This window comes from Podarcis liolepis, assembly GCF_965112155.1.
Source record: "Podarcis liolepis genome assembly, chromosome: 7".
In the NCBI taxonomy this organism is placed as follows: Eukaryota; Metazoa; Chordata; class Lepidosauria; order Squamata; family Lacertidae; genus Podarcis; species Podarcis liolepis.
In genome coordinates, this window is record NC_139561.1 from 59,568,155 (window position 1) to 59,582,322 (window position 14,168).

General features: G+C 45.8%; 2 protein-coding genes and 1 long non-coding RNA gene across 6 annotated transcripts in view; 1 reads left to right on the top strand and 2 right to left on the bottom strand.

The window, feature by feature from the left end:
- LOC310710698 overlaps positions 1-2,269 on the bottom strand; it is a 5,201-nt gene extending 2,932 nt beyond the window's left edge. The window contains exon 1 of the long non-coding RNA XR_014528190.1: positions 2,121-2,269. This is a non-coding gene — a long non-coding RNA (uncharacterized lncRNA). The remainder of the gene's footprint in view (positions 1-2,120) is intronic.
- A 172-nt stretch (positions 2,270-2,441) lies between these two features.
- Positions 2,442-6,266, top strand: LOC310710686 (ferritin heavy chain A-like). Of its 2 annotated transcripts, none has more exons than XM_083511719.1 (4): positions 2,442-2,722; positions 4,263-4,409; positions 5,229-5,354; positions 5,895-6,029. In XM_083511719.1, the coding sequence occupies exons 1-4, from the start codon at positions 2,621-2,623 to the stop codon at positions 5,943-5,945; spliced, it is 426 nt and encodes a 141-aa protein (XP_083367845.1). In that variant the 5' UTR covers positions 2,442-2,620; the 3' UTR covers positions 5,946-6,029. The 2 variants fall into 2 exon arrangements, with proteins under 2 accessions (XP_083367845.1, XP_083367844.1); XM_083511718.1 differs by having other exon boundaries at positions 2,445-2,722; positions 6,019-6,266.
- A 247-nt stretch (positions 6,267-6,513) lies between these two features.
- Positions 6,514-13,737, bottom strand: ZBTB8OS (zinc finger and BTB domain containing 8 opposite strand). 3 transcript variants are annotated; one of them, XM_083511724.1, is made up of 7 exons: positions 13,277-13,730; positions 12,469-12,493; positions 11,065-11,186; positions 10,048-10,130; positions 9,353-9,405; positions 8,695-8,731; positions 6,514-8,506 (listed from the first exon to the last, which is right to left on the bottom strand). In XM_083511724.1, exons 1-7 carry the CDS (start codon positions 13,362-13,364, stop codon positions 8,420-8,422), a joined length of 495 nt encoding a protein of 164 aa, XP_083367850.1. In that variant the 5' UTR covers positions 13,365-13,730; the 3' UTR covers positions 6,514-8,419. The 3 variants fall into 3 exon arrangements, with proteins under 3 accessions (XP_083367850.1, XP_083367852.1, XP_083367851.1); XM_083511726.1 differs by lacking the exon at positions 12,469-12,493 and having other exon boundaries at positions 13,277-13,737; XM_083511725.1 differs by lacking the exons at positions 12,469-12,493; positions 13,277-13,730 and adding an exon at positions 12,018-12,444.
- Between the last annotated feature and the right edge of the window lie 431 nt (positions 13,738-14,168).

The following is a 14,168-nucleotide window of genomic DNA, read 5'->3' on the forward strand; positions in this document are numbered from 1 at the left end:
TTTCTGAACACATTTATTTTCCTCTTCAAATGCGGCTGCTGGGGGCTCTGATACCTGTGCTGTATCACAGGAAAGCTCCTATAGCAGGCATAGGCAAACGGCCCTCTAGATGTTTTGGGACTACAACTCCCATCAGCTAACAGGACCAGTAGTCAGGGATGATGGGAGTTGTAGTCCCAAAACACCTGTCCTATAGCGTTCCCATTTGATGGTCAGGGAGGCTTGCAGCACCTATTCCAGGCAGGCTTCCTTGGCGCACTTGCAGGCAGCCCCGAACAGCTGAAGTTGCAAGTGTGGAAGGGAGGAGAGGAGCTGAATTAGGCGTGGACTGTTTACGCTCCATTAATGAATTTATATCCCTCGCCTTTCTGCAACAGCACACGAAAGGCGGAACGAAAAAGGTGCCTAATAAGAGATGAATGATGCAATCTCAAACTATGACCGAATGCACCCTAAAAACAAAACCAAACAACGAAACAAGTTGAAACCTAACAAGCCGCAGTTGTAAACGCAAGTAGCTCAATCCAAGACTGAGCATTTGGGGGTGGAGGGTGTTTCTCCTCCAGCTCCTCTTTCTCTCCACAGCTTTAAATCCAACCTACCCCGCAACGGTGCTAGGGCAGGGAAGGCAGCCTGGTCCTTGGTGTCGTTTTCTCCGTAGCATCAGCGGGGGGTGGGGGATCGCGGGGGTCAGTAGGCGACGCTGAAGCGCAGCCGGGAGAGGAGACTATGTCTTAAAGGGGCGCGTTGCCCCTTTAAACGCCGCCCCTGCACCTCTTTCTCCGACGCCCACACCCGCGTTGGGAGACACCCCCCACCACGACACACGAAGAAAGAACAAGGCTCCCTGCTGCAAGCGATCGGCCCCTGTAAGGCTGGTGGCTGCAGTGTCCTGGTTTCTGACATTTCTCTCCCACGCTCCTTCCGTGGGGGGGCTTTCCTGGCCCCTGGGTGTCTTCCAGCCACTGACCAGTCCAAAACCAGCTGAGCTTCTGCCACGCATAGAGTCCCCGCGGCTCAACCTCCCAGCCTGTGTCCACCCCAGGAAGGAATCGATCTCACGCACTGTTTCTCTTTCCTGCAAAAGGGACTGTCAGTGGGTTTTTGGGTCGACAGCACCGGCGCCCTCGGAGGAGGCCCCGAGGGGAAGAGCGAAGAGGGTCTTTCCCGCCACCCCCACCTGCCACTTGCCCCGTCGTGGCTGATTCTAGAGGACTCAGCTGTGTGGCTGGCAGCACCTAGTGTTGGTGATGGACCGGGACCATTGCCCGGCCACCTGGCCTCCCTCCCTCCCTCAAACACCCGGTAATTCAACATCTACTAGCCAGGATGGCTGCTGCCCATAGGGCAGAAGGCAGGGAGCCCAACAGTAGGTGGCGCCAGAGCCAATGACAAGCAGAGCCAATTCATACTAGTTTTGTCTTTCTCCTCCTCCCTGCTGAGTTTTGCAAAGGCAGCACTCAGACTAAGGAGGGGGGGACTGGCTGGCAGTGCCCCCCTCTGGACTAGTTGTAAATAAGAAGGCAGAGATGTGGGGCAGTGTCCCGTCAGCCCCCTTGGGCCAGCCTCCACTAGACTGTGTACCTCCAATGTCAGAGGCTTAACACTGCAAAATAGGTCATTCAGATATCACAAAGGGGGCCATGGGCCACTTTTTAAAAAAATAAAATAAAAACATTTTTAAATTTTTTTTAAAACAGAAAAAACAACCATCGCCATCACTTAGCTCAAGTCTGCAATATAGTCCATACAAACAATGTCTGCATCAATTTAACACAAACACTTCAAAAGCCAGACTATACAATGTGTTGTCTATAATGTGGGGTGCTGATACAAAAACTCTCATCTGTAAGTCACATTACTGGCAAAAAAATGGCAAAAAACTGCCCCACCTGCAATAATACATCTCTTCAGTATTGATTTCTACAGCCACAGCAGGCACTGCAACTCTCCAAGGGTTTGACTTTACCTCCAAAGGCACACTCTCCTCCATTGTTTCCCAGGAAAGAAGAATGCCAACAATATGGCTGTCCTGACTCATGGACTACCTTCTCAGGGGGGGCAGGGGGCTTTTCAGCTTTCTGGGAGGGGATACCAGGGACTGGGTGGCAGGGACTTACCAGGCTGCTTCTGCTTCTCCTCTCCTCCCCTTGAAGGGCAAGATGGTTCTCCAGAAGGGTTTTCCCTGCTGTGTGGCTGGCGGCCAGGGAAGGCCAGGGCAAGGTCACCTGAGGAGGAGGACCAGGAAGGCCTTCCATGTGTGGTTGTTTGATGAATGCTGGTGAAAACTCACACCAAGTGCTTGCAGGATCAGCACCCTGGTGTATTGCTTTGCTGTTTCCCTGGCACCAGCCTACCTTCCCAGGTGTCATGGCAACCCTTGTGCCACACTGCAGAGTCATGCTCTTGCCTGCAGAAAGGTCATTAAAGATCCGAGCGACAGAGGACCTCCGTCTTCCCTGCTGAATGGTTTCTTCCTGTGCCCTGACCTTCTTGCTTTGAGCTGAAAGGCCAGCTATGGTGGCTGGTCAGTTACTGTGGAAACTTTCAGGGTGCAGAGCTGGATCAGCCCTTTAAGAGGGAAGTATTCTAATTGCCAGTTTAGTGTTGAGCAATAGATATGAATTCCCAGGTGCAGCAGAACTACCACGTGGACTGTGAGGCTGCTGTTAACCATATGGTGAACCTGGAGCTCCATGCCAGTTACGTCTATCTTTCCATGGTACCTGATTGTTTTTTCATCTCTCTTGCACTTTGAGGGAGCATCACCAGAGAGAAGCCCCTTTGCCTTATGCATGTCAAATGGCCTCGTGTGTGCCTTTGCAGGGGGCTGAGAGTTGTGTCACCCAAGTCTGTTTTAAGTGAACATTTAATGGGGCTGGTGCCAAAAGCACCACTCAACAGTGGCTGGTGCTTGGTGGGGTGGAAAGCAGAGAGGTCAGCAGCAGATGGCGCTAGAGCGAATGTTAAGCAAAGCCAACAAACACTAGTTTTGTCCCTACCCTTCTCCTCCCTGTTGAATTCTACAAGGGCAAGAATGAGACTAAAGTGGAGGAGGAAGCTGGCAAGCAGTGCCACACCCTGGACTGGTTCCACATCAGAAGCCAGGAAGGTGTGGGTAGTCTGAGAGCAGACCAAAGTTGGCGTGGCAGTGCTGCATTCGCCCCATGGACCAGACTCCACTGGCATGACAGCTGGTTGGACCTGGTCACACAGGAAGGCACAGAAGAGAGCCTGCAGACAGGCAGTGATTACCTGGAGCAACAAAGATATCTGAAATCAGGGCCACTGTAGTCATCATGCAGCTACCCTCTCACTGGCATTGCCTGTAAGCACATGGTGGCAGGGGGCATGTTGAGGGGGGGGGGTCCAGCAAGAGCTGGGGAATCTCTTCAACATTGGTGTTGGCCCACCCTGAAATCCAAACACCGTTTCTCCCATTAATCATATTTGAAACTCCCAACATTTTAAGCAAAGCTACTGTTGGTCCCCAGTATGGCAATTGTTGTTGTTGTTGTTGTGTCCGACTTTTCGTGACCCCATGGACCAGAGCACGCCAGCCACTCCTGTCTTCCACTGCCTCAGGCACTCCCATTTCTTTAAGAACTTGCCATAGTTTGCTGTGGTTGACACAGTCAAAGGCTTTTGCATAGTCAATGAAGCAGAAGTAGATGTTTTTCTGGAACTCTCTAGCTTTCTCCATAATCCAGCGCATGTTTGCAATTTGGTCTCTGGTTCCTCTGCCCCTTGGAAATCCAGCTTGCCCTTCTGGGAGTTCTCAGTCCACATACTGCTTAAGCCTGCCTTGTAGAATTATAAGCATAGCCTTGCTAGCGTGTATAACCTTGCTAGCGTGTAGTATGGCAATTAGTGTCCCCTATTTCCTGTCACGGGTCAGGTCAAAGTGTAAAGGCTGATGCATTTTCCTGGGCTGCTTTAGCATAACAGCCTTGTTAACAACAGGTGCATCATAATAAAGACTGAACAGTTTTGCCAATATTGACATTGATTTATAATTCTTAAGATTTTAAGAGACCGGCTGGAATTGTCAGAAAATTCTAACACTTGCCAATGGATTGTTCTCAGAGAATGGTCAAATTCCATGCTCCCTTCCATGTTTTAGCAGCAAAGAACTAAGAAAGTCGCCAGGCACCTTTGCCTAAACCTGATCCACAGATGGTTGAAACAACAGCTAAATTGCTGCATAGTCCGCTTAATTGTTGACTGGACTTTTCTGTTTTTCTCCCCCTCCCTGACCTCAGTCCTACTACTTCAGCCGTGATGATGTTGCCCTCAAGCATGTAGCTACATTCTTGAAAGAGGAATCACTCAAGAAGAGGGGATACGCAGAGATGTTTTTGAAATACCAGAACAAGCGAGGGGGGTGCATCATTCTTCATGACATTCAGGTGTGTGGTGTCTGCTTTCTTGATTAAAGTAGTCAGCAATTGAGGCAAACTAGTCCATTCCCTGTGGTGCCACAATCAGGACATCTGCCTCTGTTTGGTTTACCAGTGTCAGGATGTCTATCTATGTTTGTATCTTTTATTTTATTTTGCTTTTTAAAATTAAAAAAAAATAGTCTTTTCACATGGAATAAACATACTTTAAAATACAATAAACTTAAACAATATCAGCAAATCTCTTGTTCCTTGGAGAAAGGTGTAACAGCAGCTTGAAGCTGGAACCACTACTTAGAACCCATTCATAATGTATTTTAAAGACTCTAATCCACTAGGCCTTTCCAGATGTTTCTGTGGGGCTGGGCAGGTTGTCTTGACTGATGGTCACATCTCAAATGGGAGATGGATGGATTCTATATGTTGTAGAAGGATGAGGAACTTATCTTGCCTTTGTCCTGGTTACAGACTACACCTGAGCACATACCATGAGTCTATTGTCAGGCCTGTTGCAGAGCACCAAAATTTAGCTATTTCTAAATGAGTGGCTACCAGCAACAGTGCCAACATCGCCCAATGAGATAAATGTTGATTTGATTAATTTATTTATTATTCCTAGCAAGGCTAACAAAAGCGTTGGATTTATATTACAGATTAATCTGATTTCTTCAAAGACTGCTGACCAAAAGCAGAACACCTTGTCACGGCACCACCAAAGATGGATGATGTCTATCTATATGCTTGTTGATACTCCCAAAGAACTCTGATAGGAAATTAGGGCAAGGCCTGTCTTGCTAACCCAATTCTTCTTCGGCCTCTCCTTAACAGAAGCCGGAGCAGGATGAGTGGCAGTCCAGCCTTGAAGCCTTCCAGAGTGCCCTGCGGCTGGAAGGAAAGGTGAACCAAGGTCTCCTGGACTTACACAAGCTGGCTCTGGAGAAGGAGGATCCTCATGTATGTCACCCGTGGTTAGTGAGCAAAATTAAAATTAAAAAATGGGTAGACATTTGGGGAGAATGGAGGACCCTGAAAAGGCACTGAAAAGCTCATTCTAGTCACCTGGTGCCCTCTGGATTTTTGGAGTACAACTTCCACCAGCCTCCAGCCAGCATTGCCATGCAAATCTGGGCTGATGGGAGTTGCAGCTGAAACCAACTGGAGGGCACCGGGTGGGGGAAGGCTACACTAGAATCTCTAAACAAAACATGTAGACCAGGAGCTGGCCCAACATTCAGAGACAGGCAGCCCCCTTGGAAAGACCATTTCATATTCTCAAATATTGACTTGAGCCAATGACAGCTCAGGCAGAAGCCTTTCCCAGCCACACTATGATAATACACAAGATCACTTTCATGAGTGAACTTGGGCCCTGGGCCCTTGAGCCTTTTAAAGCAGGTGCTTCACCCCTGAGCTATGAGCCCTCTGCTCACAGCACTCGTCTTATCTAGTATCAAAGCCTTTGAGCATTCAAAATCTCCTTTTTTTCTGAGCTAGCAGATCCCAGATGTGATGAGGATGATCTGGGTTGGGGCTCACCACCAGTGACTGTTTCAAAAGGAAAAGGAAGCGCAAGCCCTGAGCAATTCTTCTCCCTCCCTTGCTTGCCTTCTCTGTGCAGCTGTGTCACTTTCTAAAGTCTCAGTTTTTGGAGGAACAAGTGAAGGCCATCAAGCAGTTGGCAGACCATCTATCTAACTTGAGGCGCCTGGGAGTGCCCCAGGATGGTTTGGGAGAGCACCTCTTTGACAAGCTCACCCTGGGGGCGTGCAGCTGAAATGGCAAAGGACATGCCCCAAATCAGTGGCTATTTGTTATACACGAAGCCCTTGCAATAAAACATGGATGTCAGTTGAACCCAATCAGAAAGGTGTGTGTGTGATTTTGTGGGGGGGGGGGGTATGTGGGACCTGCAGATTATGTTGCAGCACAGAGTGCTCCTTTTCAGGAGCCCAGCTAGCCATGTAACCATTATTTATTATTATTAATATTAATATTAATAATTAAATTTATATTCCACCCTATACTTGCAGGTCTCTTGTTGGAAGTTTCTATTCATTACTTCTAATGCAATAATATTGCCAACCAATAAAACTATTGTATGCACACAAGTGTCAACTTACGTTTTGTAAAATGGATTTTATTTTTACATGTTTTAAAAAAATAGTTCTTTTAAATTAAAACCAAGATTCTCCTTTTTCTGTCATTCACGTAAATAGATGGGTGCCTACTCCAATCAATACACCAATAACCTCACACAATTGTAGAGCTAAGTGGAACACATCAAAACTGAAATCACACCCAAATTAACACAGAGTACCACTGTCTACACCTCTTATGATGCTTTCTCTTCTTATATGCAGCCATCATCAGCCTAATGCCCACCAGCTGTTTTGAACTACAAGGCCTATCAGCCTCAGCCTGCAAGGCCATGCTAGCTGAGACTGATGGGCGTTGACGAAGGCTGCCTTCTAGAAATATTTTGTACCCTCTCCTGACAAAAAATGCTGGATTTTTATCATGGTGCAAAGGGGTGGCCCAGTGTAAGACACCTGCCACCAAGCTATGCTCCTCTGCAAGCCCCATGAAACAAATGCTGCTTATAAGAGACTGAGACCCATTGCTTCAATCCCAAGGTGTGTGTGTGTTAAGTCTGCAATTCAAGTTATGTGTGTGTGTGTTCATATAGATTGTCAAAAACAAATGCTGCTCCTCGGGGGGGGGGGGCAATTGTGTGTGCGCTCTGTTCCTTTCCTGTCCTCTTTCCTTTCAGTGGAGACATAATAGCTCTGATCTTTAACTGTGGTTAAGGCATTGGGAGTGTGGCATCGACTGCGAGGCTCCCTTTCCCCCAGCATGCATGAATGCCCTTCTCCATCCCATGGTTTGGTTTAACCAGCAGCAGTTGGTGAGGCAGTGCAGGTGGGGTATCTTGGTTCTCCTGGCCTGCCAACACAGCAGGTTGCTGTGGAGAGGGGAGGACTGAGGCATAGGGAGCTTGGATCCACTGCCATGTGCCACACCAGACCAATCTCCCCACACCTCACCCTTTGATAAGCACCAGCAACCTGCTGTTAGGAAGCCAGCCAAGCAAACGTGCCTCACCAGCCACTACAGCTCTAACCATGGTGTAGTGCAGGCACCCCCAAACTCGGCCCTCCAGAGGTTTTTGGGACTACAACTCCCATCATCCCTAGCTAACAGGGCCAGTGGTCAGGGATGATGGGACTTGTAGTCCCAAAACATCTGGAGGGCCAAGTTTGGGGGTTCCTGGTTTAGTGTAATGTCTGAAGCAGCATTAATCAGGAACGCTAACCAGGATTTCTTTTGTAACCCTGTTCTGGAACAACCTATCTGCTAGGGCAAACCATAGTGTTGTTGTGGGAACATACACATGAACAGGAGAAGAGGAAGCCTGAGAGGTAGGCTTCTGTCATCTCCTAACCGTGGTTGAAGGTGACTGGGAACATTGTGACAGCATCAGACTACTGTTTCAAATGGCTTTGTAAGGGGAGAGGATTTAGGCTAATTTCCTGGCAACTTCTCACTGGAGGAAAGCAGCATTTTATGGTGGGTATTTTACAATGGGCTATAAATGACAAAAGAAGCAATAGAAGAGGTAGTATTATTAAGACAGAAGAGAGTGAATAGTCTTAAATCCCTGCATTTCCTGTCACTAAAGAATATTAGTCTCCCACCAGAGTAGATAAGGAATTAGAACCCAGCATTTAAAAACCACATTATAGGCTGCAGTACCAGATCATGCTTGGGCTAGTAATCAACACATGCACACCATCTTTTCAATGCTTCCTGCTTGATGCATCAGCCTCAGTAACACACCAGAGCTGGACATTACTCGGGAGTCTTCTATTCAAGCTGCTACATCCAACCTGATGCTCCTCACCACTTTGGTTCATTTAGCCCTCTGCCGAGTCATTTCCAGGAGGACAAACACTTTGATTAGGATGTACAGCACTTCTGGCAGATAAACCAGGGTGATGCAGTTTTTTGTGGCACTTTGTTTAGATATCAATAATGACAAAGACCTCGGGTGTTTCATCCTCATGAATCTGCATTGCTGAATAGGTTATAGCTTTGACCTCTGTGCCCTGCAAGGGAAGAAAAAAGACAATTTGAGTCTATGAATAGGCGTCTAGGAGCTCAGCTGCACAATGATAGGCAGAATCTCTGGTAGGTCTAAGAATGCATGAATGGAAGGGGTGATTTGTTAGTTAAGCCTGATTTATTTCTGGGCCTCTAGTACTCAGGAAGGAAAACGACAACATTCATAACATACCTGGGGATGCTTGGGCAAAGAGAACTCTTCTCCCCACCTTAAAGAGGGAGAAAGGGTAACGATTATTACAAGGTTACTGAGTTATGTCACAGTGCAGGAAACCCCTCTGGTCATTTTACGAAAGACACGTGGAACAATGATGAATGTTGAGGAAAAGAGGAGGCCATTCTGGCACCCCTAGCAGCCAGAATGATTTCCCACCCAAGAACCTAGAGAGCTATGGCATACAAGGCTCTCTACTCCAGTTCCCAAATGGTCCATATCCAGGAGACAGTGCAGGGATCTACTGGAGGAACACTGTCCCACATGCTGAAGTGTGAATCAGGAATTAAGAAGGCCAAGACAGCTCCTGGCATCTTCAAAGGCCTCCATTTCTTCTTCAGAACCAGGGATTAGTTTGAGCCCTTACAGCAAAGCAACATTGCTTTCTTTAAAGAGAACACATGTTTCCGCTTTGGTAAACTCTTCGCTGTCCCCATCCAGGAAGGATCCTGGAGAAGCCCATGGTGAGAGTCAGTGGGGAACTAAAAAGGCTCCTGGCACATACAAAAGGACACCTGGTACACACTCTATGGAAACTTTCACACAGCGCCAACATGTCTTGACTCCCTGGCATTTCCATCAACATTTTTAAATGCCATGATTCCACTTAACTCACCCAATAGATCTTATTCTGAATCTTATTCGGTCAATGTGGAGAACTTTAACTTCCTACAAAATGGGGGAGGGGAACAAACATATAATTAGTTGATTTCAAACAATTTTAATCTTTCACATAGCTCTAGTAATAACTGGAAAAGGTACCAGGTATTTCAGTTCCTTGCAGAAAAATAAATCCCAACCATCCACACAACCTCATGGCATATGAAAAGCAATACATTTCAGAAGTCAGAGGCGCTTCTCTTTCAGTCTGTATAACAATTTCTTTCTCCCCATTCTAGCATCTTCAACTTCTCCTATAATCTAACTAGTTTTTCAAAGAATTTCCAGAACTTCGATCCATAAACTGTAAGCACATTGCAGAGTTCACCACCCGCTACTTTGAGGAACATCATTGTCCCTTCTTTTCTGTTGTTGACTATCAAGCCTGGAGAAGACTTCGGTGAAAGATGAATGCTGGCTCCCTGCTTTATGATTACAGTTGGTGCTAACAAGGACAGTACAGTAATGTTCCTTTTTAGATTTTCTCCTTAGTTTCTTGATGCTACCTCAGAAATTAATGTATTCAGGCAGAATGGATTCAATACCTTGGCAATGCAACAACATGTGACCAAACTGTGACACTGTGCAGAACACAATCCAATAATTGAGAAATATCTCAAGACTGTAAGGAGGAAGAGAGCAAACACTCACCCTGGGAATGAAAAACTCATTGGCGCTGAATTTATAAAGCCACTCATCCAGAAAGTGGAAGAGAAGAGACAGCATGTCATGTCCTGTTGGAGAGAAGCGGGGGGGGGGGGGGCATATTGGGAGCTTTAAGGTGCAGGACTCCCTCCAACCCAGTATGTGTGGCAAGCCTTCCTAATGACAGACAGATGTCAGTGTAGGCTCAAACTCCCACTCAACTCTCCTTGCACCACAGATCATGGCTCAGCAAGAGATCAGAGAGCCAACCCTTGCGTGGGGACCGATAGGACACATCACGAACCATGGACCGTATCTTTGGGCGTCAGGCAAAAATGTTTTTCTCTAACCAGGCCTTCAGCTTGGGCCAATTAACATTCTGTGTCTTTTTTAATGTGTTTGTGGAAGGGGCGTGTGTGCTTTTGGTTTGCTTTTGGTTTTATTATGCATTTTGTGTTCTAATTTTGTATTTTTATGCAGTGAACTGCCCTGTGATCTTCGGATGAAGGGTGGTACACAAATTTAATAAAAAAATAATAAATAAATAAATGTCATGGTTTTTTGTTGTTGCTCTGCTTGCCTCTGAGACTGAACATCATCTGGATAGCTCAGTTAGTTAAAGTGTGGTGCTGATAATGCCAAGGCTGCAGGTTTGATCCCCATAAGGGACAGGTGCATATTCTTGCACTGCAGGGGAGTTGGACTAAATGGTCCTGAGGGTCCCTTCCGACTCTATGACTCTATAATTCAAATTCTATGATTTTAAGCTGATCTTTCTGCTTGCCTGTTTCCTGCTTGCAAAAGCATCACCATTTATACTTACAGGCCTGCTATGCTAAGTTTAAGCAGTCCAATTTCAGTGAATCTTGAATAAGCACAGGCCTCAAACTATAGGGTGTTACTCTGTTATAAATGTGTTTGGGAAACAGCAAGTGACAGTTATGATGGCAAAATAGTAAAGACAATCATTTGCCACTGTGTTTATTAACCTGTACTGCTGTAGTTCTCAAAGCATCACCTTACCCTCTGCTTCCACCTCTACTGTGTCCAGAGGTTCAACCGTCTCTGTATCCGTCATGTACCCAAACATGGCCATGGCGCATTGTTCAAATGCTTCTTCCAAGGTATCTCCCCAGGCATGCAACCTAAAAACACACACACACATTACAGGGCAGTAGTTATAAGCAAAAGATGAGAATGTACAAGGGAGAAACTTGCACTAAATATAGGAAAGAACAGTTGGCTCCACTTCTAACAAGTTCACTATTTGCAGTTTAAGAATTGTCCATTCTAAGGATCCGCATATAGTAGTCACCCTTGAAAATTTTGTACTTGGAATTTATGAATTCCTAGCTTCATCCTCTGCACAACTAGGAACTTCCTTTGTAGGTGGAAAATAGAGCAGCAGGAACATCCAGCACACAATAGAAGGTGTGCAGCATCAATCCCCGCTTCCCCATATTTGTTGCTGTTGAAGCTTTCAAGAATTGTGCTAAAATATGAGCATTGTGGGAATGGGGGGCCTGTGAGAGGTAATCTGCTGCAGACTCTAAGAAATCTGGTTTGCCATTTCTTGCACTTGGCACTTTTTGGGGTATTTTTTCTTATTACCATAGAGTGATAGCAAAACAGCCTTGTGCTGAAATACAGAAGCCATGACAAGAAAACGTAACAACAAAACTCTAGGCATACATCTCGTTTAGAGGAGTTATAGATGGCACACCACCCAACCTGTAGCACTCTGTAGCAGACAAGAACTGTGTAAAGAGGTAACGCACACACACAACTCATGAGTTAATTATATATGCTGCCATACTTCCCAGCTCTTGGCACTTTTGATGAACTAGATGTTGGTTATATTGTTATATGGAAAGGCAATATACAAATTGAAAATACTGACAACACTGTTCCCCCATTGAAATCCCTGAGGCTTTTGGGTTTTCTCATATAACCCCATCTATTGGGATGCCAGATACCTTTGAAGAAAAGCTGTTGATTCAAGAGGTAGAACGTCTGCTTTGCACAGAAAAGGTCCATATTTCAATTCCTGGCACCTCTTGGGAAAGCCAGGAAAAGTCTTTCTCTGAAACCCTGGAGAGCTGCTGCCAGTCAATGATTGCAGATGCACCTGAGCTTACTGGACCAAAAATCTGACTCAGCAGAGGACAGCTAACCCTGTTCCATGTACCTAGGCAGATTTTATCTAAGCAGCACACTTGTGCTTGTTTATACAGAAAAGGTCAGATGTGCTATCATCAATAATGGGGAGAATAACTGGTGAAATATGGTATTAGCAGGGTGGGAAAGTACATGCATTATGCAACTGAGGAATATTTTCCCCCTTTAAAGACTATTTGGGTCATTTTGCTTTTTGTTTTGCCTTCTCATTGTCCCCGTTAGATTGTAAGCTTATAAATAAATACTTACTGCACATCAGCAGTATGATCCAGATCTAAATAGGGATTAAAAAATATGGAAAAATATGAAGCTACCTGGGGCAACTTAAAATAATTTATTCAATTTAAAAAGAAAAAAGAAAAAAAAACAGATCTAAATGACCAAGTTAGGGAAAATAATTGGTAAGAACAAGAATATTCCAAGCACAGTAAATTCATTTACACGTACAGCATAACAATACATCGCAAGAAGCTGACCCTTCTAGAGTGAGGACAGGGGGTGTAGCAGGTTCGTGTCACCAAAAAGAAAGTTAAGACAAAGTGAACTGCACAGAAGTATATTAAGCCCTCCACAGCAAGCAGCCTCAGATTTTATTTTCGAGAGCAAAACTTCGCCTTGTCTGCCAAGTTTCAACACGCTCTCCTAGCCTGGGAAACAGCAACGCTTTACAGGAGGGCAAAACCTTCAGCATGCTGGACAAACCCCAAAGTGACAGTCTGGGTCCAAATAAATAGCATTGCCTTGCTAAGGATTTTAGTTTATTTTCTCCTACAGACCCAACAGAGCTACGCTGTTTATGGGTGTCCGGAGCCAACGCTGTTGCTCCAATCCGCCGCCGCCGCCCCCCTTCTCTCTCCGGGGCGCAATATAAGACTCCGGAGAAGAATCCCACCCAGCAACGCCCTGCAGCCTGTACCCGGCACCCTCTTCCCCGCCCCCGGTTCAAGATGTACAGGCACTCGGTTTGTGGAAACTCTGGAGCTGAGCCCAGCGCTGCATTTCCACCAAAGAACTATAAATCCACGCACAAACTAAGACCGCTCAGGAGTACACTCACATTCATACTTCTTATTGAGAGGAGGGTACTTCGTCTTAACGATTTTCTGGTCCTCTGTCAAGTTGTAGTCCCGGTAGTTATCTGCCATGGCTTGCTGCTTTTGCCATGCAAAATTCAATTCACTTCCTCCTCTTAGGACAGAAGAGGCGAAAGATGGCCTCCTTCCTGCCTAAAGCATGTCAGCCGCAGCCAAGCCCGTATTTAAAGGAACAGTTACCTTCGTTATAGATCTATCTGTATCATATTTGTATATCTGTATCCATGCTGCTTTATTAGTACTTCCCCCTCCCCTGAAGAGCGGCAATTTGAAATTTTGTGCTTTTAATTCTTAGACCTACACATCGACCTGGCAAAAAGACAATTAAACAAGATGCTCCCTTTTCCTGAGTTATACTTGCTGTTTTTAAATGAAACATTCAAACCAGGGCTGCTGTGTGTTCTTCAATAGCTGACTGCTGTCAAGCAGAAATTCATTAGGGGAAGCTTTTCCTGGCATATATGCCAGTGCAAGGGCAGGGAAAGCTTCACCTGCTGGATATCTGCCTGGCCTTATACAGCTGCGAAAGGCACAAGAGTGGCCTAAGAAGAAGATAGTTGACAATCCTTTGGTTCTTTTTTTTTTAATTGCTAGCGTAGTAACGGTGCCATAATTTTAAGGTTGGCATGTGTATATTAATTTTATTCAGTATGCTTTCATTCCACCCTCCCAGAACCATAGAGTACAGGATTCTTCCCTTCACAACCTGGTTATCACCACTGTAAAATAGGCAAGGCTGAGTGATGGGGACTGGCACACCATCACTTAAAGGGAATTTGGACCTGGGTATCGCCAGTCCTTGTTTGACACTAACTTCTGGAACAAAGCAGTACACAATAGATGATCACTCTTTTT